Source organism: Phycodurus eques, chromosome 3, assembly GCF_024500275.1.
Source record: "Phycodurus eques isolate BA_2022a chromosome 3, UOR_Pequ_1.1, whole genome shotgun sequence".
Classification (NCBI taxonomy): Eukaryota; Metazoa; Chordata; class Actinopteri; order Syngnathiformes; family Syngnathidae; genus Phycodurus; species Phycodurus eques.
In genome coordinates, this window is record NC_084527.1 from 19,644,783 (window position 1) to 19,653,897 (window position 9,115).

Here is a 9,115-nt window from a genome sequence, read left to right on the forward strand (position 1 = left end):
TAAAGTTGCATAATTTGGAATTCACCCAAAGTTGTATTTAAAAAAATACAAATAAAATAAAGTTCTATTAAATATTACCAGTCAAATAAATTGTGATTTTATATCCGACATCCATCCATTTTCTAAACTGTTGTCATAAATCACTCCTGTAACACTCATGATCATCTGACAATGCCAAAGCATGACTGCTGTTCTGTTCATGTTTTTGCCCATAAACTAATTATTTTTACCTTATGTTGTTGTGTTTGAGCTGAGAAATGTAATGGAACATTTGTCCAGAATGAGACACAGCTTTTCCTCGGGAGTTGGAATCCGCTAAGAAATAGTGACGCTTTTATGTGACAGTTGTTGTTCTGTTCATGATTTTTCATTAAAACCTTATTATTATTGCTATGTTTTTGTGTTTGAGACACAGTTTTTTCCTGAGTAGGAATCTATTGCGAAATGCTGATGCTATTGCACGCCAACAAAACAAGCAGCAGAAGTTCTCTCGCTCTTTCTCCAAACCTCACGAAGATGCATGACATCATCAGACAAATGTCGAAGATAGAGTGCTGTTTCCTGGGCCTTTATGGTGGGGCTGACGTCCCTCTGACCCTGCTGGTGAGATGAATCATCCAAAGATTTATGTGCAAAAGAAGGAAGATTTACAAAAACAGGAATAATCACAGTTCCTGTTACATTACATTCATTCCAGTCGTACAAAAGTGTTTGGATGTAAAGCCAAACCTCTCCAAAGCGGCTCTGGTTGCATGTTCCACCTCGTCCTGAAGCCTCTGGGTTTCCTCTGTGCACCTCTCGAGCTCCTTACTGGTCCAGACATGAAACATTTTTCTCTGTTATCAATATAGTCATTATATTGTGAAATGCAGGCCATAAATATAGGCAAAAAAGTTTCATGATAATTCTGCCTAAGGTACAAAGATAATAATGCTCAGTTTTGTGTGCACAGTCACAATTATTGTACTGTGTAAGGTCTAAAGCCCACCATACACCAAGCGATGCAGCTGAACTATCGATGGAATGGGACAATCGCGAACAAGGTCTGCGACTGACCCTCGCACACCTTCCAACGATCCCAAACTATCTGCAGCAAAGAAATGTCACCCATGGAGTTCTTATCAGGGTTTGTTGAAGGGTCAACTGTATCATTTTATTGGATAATACAAGGGTATTTTTTTCATGACTGAAGCTACATTTCTCCATCTTCGTTGAATGCAAAGAGAGGAAAGAGTGAGAAGGAGACTGTGAATTACAAGGTGTCGAAGAGGCCCAAAATAAATTAACCTCTCACAAGTCTTGTGATGGTTTATAGTGAGAAATTATCCAATTTCACAGAGATTATTATTTATTTACTACAATTCATGTATCGTTGTTTAACTAAATTCCACTACTACTACACGCCATCATTTGTTCAGTATGTATACTTTTTGTGGCATTTTTGTTTGGTGGTGTGTCGTGAGAACTCTCTTATGTAAAATACGTGCCTTGGCTCAATAAAGGTCGGCCTGTACAGCTCATACAATGTTAAATGAATAGCTCACAGAAAGCGACAATTAAAAACAGGTAAGAAAAGCCCCAAATAAGAAAAATAACAAAAAAATAAATAAATAAAATAACAATAACAACACAAAACGTCTAACGTCAAACTGTTGAACCTCAGCCCAGAAACGTCCCGTGTGGCTGGAAAATAAGTCGAACACGACTAAATGTTAACAAAACAAGTCAAAAGCGGCTAGGCTAACTAGCTAAGCCAGCTAAACGTCATGAGCTGAGCTAACAACTTAACAGCTCCTGTTTCCTCTCGACGTAAATCCATGATTAATGCATGTTTTAAATGTAAAACGGGGAGTTTAACCTTGTATAACTGTGTGCCAAATATTGCTAAACTAGAAGCTACGACAACGTCGGGTGCCAAGATTGTCTTTCCGTTCCATCACCATGGGAACTACATTAGTGGCGTCTTTATTGCTTAGTTACAGCATTACACACATACAACACTTACGCCAAAATATAGTTAGTTAATACATAATAATATTTTGTATGTTGTCTCATTTTACCTTTATGACAATTACAGAAATCACTTAAATTGTTGCGGGCACTTTTAAATAATCTTCTTTGGGGTGTTTAATAGTGACGTTTTCAAGAGCACGTACAACTGCACCGCCATCTCCTGACAGAAACGGGAACTGAACTACTGTACACGAACGGCTTCTTCCTGGCGAGCAGCCAAGTTATGGCCTTTGACAGCACATTAGTCTGATTATGTTTGGATAATATGTTATTGTGTGTGTGTGTGTTTCATTAAATGACAATAACGATAAAGCCAAACTTGATGGTAATCTTCTTTTGGAGTGTTAATGACTTCGTCTCGCGATATTTACCAACTCCATCCCCATTCTGTGCCGGGAAGTGAACATACACCAACCGCCAAGCTATGAAAAAAGAAGAAGAAAGAAAATACTCATAATATTCATAAACTATTAAGCACATTGACTACAAAAAAAAAACATTTCAAAAATGTCTTAATGCGGCAAAACGTCCATCCATCCATCCATTTTCTGAGCCGCTTCTCCTCACTAGGGTCGCGGGTGTGCTGGAGCCTATCCAAGCTGTCATCGGGCAGGAGGCGGGGAACACCCTGAACTGGTTGCCAGCCAATCGCAGGCCACATACAAACAAACAACCATTCGCACTCACATTCACACCTACGGGCAATTTAGAGTCGTCAATTAACCTACCATGCATGTTTTTGGGATGTGGGAGGAAACCGGAGTGCCCGGAGAAACCTCACGCAGGCACGGGGATGCGGCAAACGTGAAGTTATTAAAGTTCAAGATGTGTCTCTTTCCGGGTTTTGTCACGGCGGTGCATGTTGGGTATTGTAGTTTACCAACCTAACAGCGGTTATCTCGTCCGAGCAAACGCTCCCTACGAGTTACGTCCCTAATGTTTTCATTACAGTATTTTAGTTTTTAACGATCCACGTGCATGCTTTAACGTCGATGAGTGTTTACACTTGGATGTGCTTGCTTAACTGAGGAAAATAATTGAACCTTTTAGTAATTTGACGACCTATGAAACTTTGCTTTGAAGAGAGAGATATTTTCTGCTTTGCATTTGTATTATTCTATTTTTCCAGCAACATAAGTGATATGTAGTAAACAGTATGTTTTGAGGGTGTTTTGGTGGTGTGATCTTCCAGTGATACGTGACACCTCACCCAGCAGGTGTGGCCTGCGAGTAGACTCCAAGCACTCATGCACACAAACACGTACACACACGTCTGTGTTTTTGCATGAATCCCATTGACAGAGTCACAGTGCTCGGAAATGGCGTTGTTCTCCAGAATGAGGGACCACGGAGCCCTGGACAAGGCCCTGGTGAAGGAGCTGAAGTCCTGCTGTGCACGGGAGAGCAACTTTCTTCCCAGGAAGTCTGGTTTGAAGATGATGGAGTCCTCAGCGGTAACCCACTGACCCACTTTTTGCTCTTTGGTGGTATTTGGCCTCCTCAGAAATGCCAATATAACCTCAAATATTCAGAGCGGCGTTTCGGCCAAATGCAGAGATGCCCGAGTGGAGGAGCTGTGGGGTCTGACCAACTTCTTCGGGTACAGCATGCAAACGTTTGTCCGAGCCGTCAATCTCCTGGATCGATTTCTTACTGTTATTAAAGTAAGAAGGTCAAAAATCCCTTCGGAAAGAACGGGAACAGAAATAATTTGTGCGTGGGTCAAACTGGTCCATCGTAAAACCTTTATGACAATGCTTTGAATTACATTTTTACCATTTCTAACTGACATAAAAGAACTGAACCCACCCCCAAAAGCTCTGTTCAATAACAACGATAATAATAATAGTGCTATTGGCTAGGGGAGTATTTCAGGAAGTAGGTTATTGAAATTAACCCTGAGATGCGGGAACGTCTGGGTTATACGGTGCAGAGAGCTGGCTAACAGAAATTCCACCTGTCGGTCACCATGGTAACAGATTCTGGGAACCGAATCTGCTCGTAAGCGTGTTTTCTATGCTAAAACCTGACTTTGTAGTGCTCTCCTCCCACCTGAAGCAAACATAGCTTGTCTGTTTCTCCATGATCCCAATCCATATTGCGGCACAAGTGAATCTAAAATGATACGCTGGCATTCCCAGATTAATTTCTGGTATTGCGTTTCATCAAACTCAAATATGTATCTTCATAACATCTCTAATCTCACACACCGCGGACTTGTGCTGACATGAGGCAGTCTGACATTCCACACATCATTGCGACAGTCGGAGGTTCAAAGTAGGTGAAATTCTGGCTACAAGAGAAGACACATTACTAGTTCCAATATACTTTTTATTTATTTGGCACATAGTTATTCATCCATCCATCCATCCATTTTCTACCGCTTATCCGGGTCGGGTCGCGGGGGCAGTAGCTTTAGCAGGGACGCCTAGACTTCCCTCTCCCCAGCCACTTCATCCAGCTCTTCCGGGGGGGATCCCGAGGCGTTCCCAGGCCAGCCGAAGGTCGTAGTCTCTCCAGCGTGTCCTGGGTCATCCCCGGGATCTCCTCCCGGTGGGACGTGCCCGGAACACCTCACCGGGGAGGTGTCCGGGATGCATCCGAATCAGATGCCCCAGCCACCTCATCTGGCTCCTCTCGATGCGGAGGAGCAGCGGCTCTACTCTGAGATCCTCCCGGATGACCGAGCTTCTCACCCCATCTCTAAGGGAGAGCCCGGACACCCTGCGGAGGAAACTCTTTTTGGCCGCTTGTATCCGGGATCTTGTTCTTTCGGTCACGACCCAAAGCTCGTGACCATAGGTGAGGGTAGGAACGTGGATCGACCGGTAAATCGAGAGCTTCGCCTTTCGGCTTAGCTACTTCTTCACCACAACGGACCGATGCAAAATCCGCATCACTGCAGACGCCGCACCAATCCACCTGTCGATCTCCCGTTCCATTCTTCTCTTGTGTGCAGCTTAAACACTTCTGAAAAGGATTTTCACAAGGTTCAGGAGTGTGTGTAGGGAACGTTTGACCATTTGCACAGAGTCCTGAACTCAACTCGATAAAACACCTTTGGGATAAATTAATTAGAATGCCGACTGAGAGCCTGGCCTTCTCGTCCAACATCACTGTGTGACCTTACAAACGTGTTTCTGGAAGAACGGTACAAAATTCCCTACACACACTCCTGAACCTTGTGGAAATCCTTTTCAAAAGAGCTTAACCAGTTATAGCTGTAAAAGGTCGACCGATGTCATATTAAACCCTATTGCTTCAGAAGGGCATGTGAAAGACTCATTGGCAGTTGTAGAAAACGCATGATTTCAGTTGCTGCTGAGGGTGGCCCTACCAGTAATGAGGTTTAGGGGGCCATTACTTTTTCACACAGGGCCAGGCAACGTTGAATAGTTGTTGTTGGTTTTTTTTCTTAATAAATCAAATCACCAATTCAAAACAGCATTTTAAGCTCACTTGTGTTATATTTGTCTGATATTTAAAAACATTTTGATGATGATTTTAAACATTAAAGTGGAGGGAATTCGAGAAAGGGGCCAATACATTTTCACAGCACTGTAGAGACACACCTGAAGAAGAGATTCACAACTGACTCAGTGAGCTGCAGTAATATTAATCAGTTTTATTTTTATTTTGACAGTAAAATTCAACTGGCTGTGATATTAAACAGCTCGAAGCCTCTTTTTTGAAGCATCGTTCACTATCTGCCAAACTGCTGCTTGTTGTGAAGTGAGTTATGTTGCCACCATACAGGGGTCTTATCTCAACGTTTTGCTCAGAATTCTCAGCAAAAAAAAATCGGCTGAACGACGGCTCAAATCTGGAAAAGCTCGTAAGTCCAGCCACTCGTATCTCCAGGCACCGCCGTAAAGTATTTCCGTTTGGATGATAACCGATTTCCTAGAAAACCCGCCTGGTTTAGCGTGTGCTCACGAGACTGACTTGTCACCTCTTCGGGGATTGTGACAGGCGCAGCCCAAACACGTGCCCTGCGTGTCCGTGTGCTGCCTCCACATGGCGGCCGGCGTGACGGAGGAGGCCGAAGACGTGGCACCCGTCCGCGAGCTCATCCGCATCGGCCACAGCAAGTTCACCGTGTCGGACCTCGGTCGCATCGAGACCGTCGTGGCCCAGAAGCTGGGCCCTGTGACCCCAGCGGTCACTGCCTTCACCTTCTTGCACCTCTACTACTCGGCTTTGAACGCTGTGTGCCATGATGACGGGTAAGGACTCCCTCGTCTACTCATCTGGTGTACAGTAAACCCGCATTTATTGTGCGAGATGCATTCCAGACCCACCCGTGAAATCTGCGGTATTGAGAGACCATCCAAAAAACATGAGTTCAAACGCAAAAGCAGACATCTCCATTTTTTGTGAATTGAGAAAAATGAGGTTGTTGTTTTTTATTTCTGTTCCCACATTACAGCTAATAATTTTTATTTAGGGTTATATTACATATTCATATATATGAAGTAATATATATTACTAAATAGTAATATATATGAAGCAATTAAGAAGCTAAATGGCAATTTTTAGGCACGGGAGCCCTTTGCATTGGAGGGGGAAAAGAATCACAATACTGTATTTGCTTATTTTTTTGTTTGCTTCAAACCCTTTTTTTTGGTGGAAGAATGTGCGATCCTATGTGACCGCCTCAGTAGCACTGACGAAAAATTGTGGCCCCCGCCATCATTTAAGTTGCCCATCGCTTGTATAGATCTTACAATAATTATAAAACTTCAAACAACTGCTATTTTATCACACATTCAAACAGACACATAAACGAGACTTAAACATTGTATGTTTAAACACCAAAATGGTACAACCAAGCCACATAATTTCATCTAACAAAAGTCCACTAGCATAATGCTAATATGTCATAGACAGCCGAATGGAAGCATTTGCATAGATCTTATAGTAATTCTAAAAAAACAAACAACTGCTACTTTACACACACACACGGAGAAGCAACACATACTGTACAAACAGAGCATATAATAATATGCGCTGGCATACTGTATATTCTCTCCGCTCTGTGGTAACTATTGCCGTAGCTCAGTTGGGCACCTTCTCTGCCTCTTCTTCTTGCTTCTAGTTACGCTGCATGTCTTACATTAGAGCTCAGTGCTGCCCAGCATGTTGCAGCACAATGCGGTACTACACTGAAGGCGTGCAATTCTAAATTCGGACTTGCATGTGTACTGTGAAAACCCATACAAATTGATATAGCTGTGGTGTGAACGATGAACCGCGATATAGTGGTGGTTCACTGCACTTCTTCTTTGTATTACGCACAAAATGTTTGATTACCTTTGTTTTTAAAGGACAGAGATCCCAAGCGTCATGACGCTGGAAGCGCAGCTGAAAGCCTGCTTGTGTAGACTTGTTTTCTCCAAAGCAAAAGTAAGACGCTAAGCTCCCAGTTTGACTTTAATAGAGCAGCGGTGATCTAAGTCTCTCCTCAATAGTCGTCCCTACTCGCCCTCGCCCTAGTTGCCTACGAGTTTGAAAGCCTGCAGTGCACCGCCGCGCCAAAGATGATGCAGCAGATGCAAAGAGTCACAAAGGTACGCCATAGTCAAATATTATGTGTTTGTAACAGTACTTAAGGTTTCAACTTGGGGAATATATGATCAAAGCTTCTATTTAAAACATTTTTCAATACTTTTGTCAAGTGATATTTTGTCCAAAAAAATGTAAATTTATATATATATATAAAACGTTTTTCCAAAAATTGGTTTTGAATCTGTTTTTGTAATTTTATTTTTTCACATTACATTTTAATGCATTTCTTTTTTTCCCCAAATGTTCTTCAATTAGACATTTAAATAAAAAAAAAACATATTTCCAAAATTAGCCTTTTTACATAGATTTTTTTGCCCAAACTTATACAGTATTTCAAAGAAATTTAAATATACACTTCATTCATTTCTTTCACGTTATTTTTCAGTGTTTTTTTTTTTTTTTACTAAATAATATTTGGACATTTTTCCTGCATATATTTAATGTTCTACTAAAGAAAATATATTTTTTTTCTGAGCTGGCATCTGTCAGATTCACCGCATCTGGACCCTACCAGCTTGGTAGTAGTAGTGGTAGTCGACCACATTGCACCCCACTGGGCATTTAGAGGGCATTCTCATTCTTCTGCAGGTGAGTGACGGCGATCTACGCCATTGGCAACACCTGGTGGCCAAGCGCATGACGGAGTACCGCTCAGCACAGTGCCACAAGCCCAACGGCAGGAAGCTGGTGTGGGCGCTGTCCAAGATGACTGCGCAGAGTCTGCACGGCAACCTCTGCACTGCCCCCCGTCTGCCCACCATACCTGAGGACGCCTGGGACCACAGCCTAAGGTATTATATACTTTATGTTCATAATCTGTCTCGTAACATGTCGATAGGTTGTGCTTTTTAGCATTGTTTATTGTCAAAATAAGATTATACTCGTGATTCACGCTTCACAAATTGACATAGTTGCCCAAAAACACCTATTTGTGGGTTTTTGTGCTGCAGTCCTGAAATATGTGTTTTTTTTCTCACAGTGAGGAGGACCCGAGTAGCGGCGAAGACAGCCCTTGCGGCTCTCTGGGCAGCGGTGGTGAAGGAGCCTTCTTCCCTGCCTCCTATTTGTGACTCATCACCACCTGTTTTTTCCCAAACAAACGTTGATTTGCTCCATGCGTAGCCAATGTGAAAAAAAAGCAATATTTTTGGCAAGTCCTTGGTGGCTTTAGTGTCCATGCTAGACACATTCCAGCAAGACAAAAAAGAGTTGCAGTTGACTGTCAGCTAACATGCTGCTTAACAGGATTATGCAAGTAATATGTGCCTACTATGTTCTAATGTCACATTTCAATGTGAAAGTTCCAGACTTAATATGCTGCACTGTTATTATGGTCTTTTTTTTTTTTTTTTTTTTTTTACTTTGTTTACTAAGATAATGTTAAGGAAAAAATATACTTGTACAAAACACCTTATAAAAAGGTGTGGAAAATGTGGTTTTATGTATTTCAATGTATCACCAAGGGAATGTTTACACTGTATTAGATTGTTTTAAAATGAAAGATTACTCTTTTAATGCAGTTTGGTTTGTGTTT

At 42.0% G+C, this 9,115-nt stretch overlaps 1 protein-coding gene across 1 annotated transcript; it reads left to right on the forward strand.

The window, feature by feature from the left end:
* The first annotated feature begins 3,292 nt into the window (after positions 1–3,292).
* Positions 3,293–8,929, forward strand: LOC133400657 (cyclin-G2-like). The gene is made up of 6 exons (XM_061673522.1): positions 3,293–3,467; positions 5,986–6,239; positions 7,341–7,419; positions 7,485–7,583; positions 8,170–8,372; positions 8,561–8,929. Exons 1-6 carry the CDS (start codon positions 3,333–3,335, stop codon positions 8,649–8,651), a joined length of 861 nt encoding a protein of 286 aa, XP_061529506.1. The 5' UTR covers positions 3,293–3,332; the 3' UTR covers positions 8,652–8,929.
* Positions 8,930–9,115: the final 186 nt, after the last annotated feature.

Excerpts from the sequence above, each read along its gene's own strand:
- LOC133400657 (XM_061673522.1), top strand. The coding sequence starts at position 3,333 with ATGGCGTTGTTCTCCAGAATGAGGGACCACGGAGCCCTGGACAAGGCC. Across the intron at positions 3,468-5,985 it reads AGATGATGGAGTCCTCAGCG|GCGCAGCCCAAACACGTGCC; the intron begins GTAACCCACTGA and ends GGATTGTGACAG. Across the intron at positions 6,240-7,340 it reads GCTGTGTGCCATGATGACGG|GACAGAGATCCCAAGCGTCA; the intron begins GTAAGGACTCCC and ends TTGTTTTTAAAG.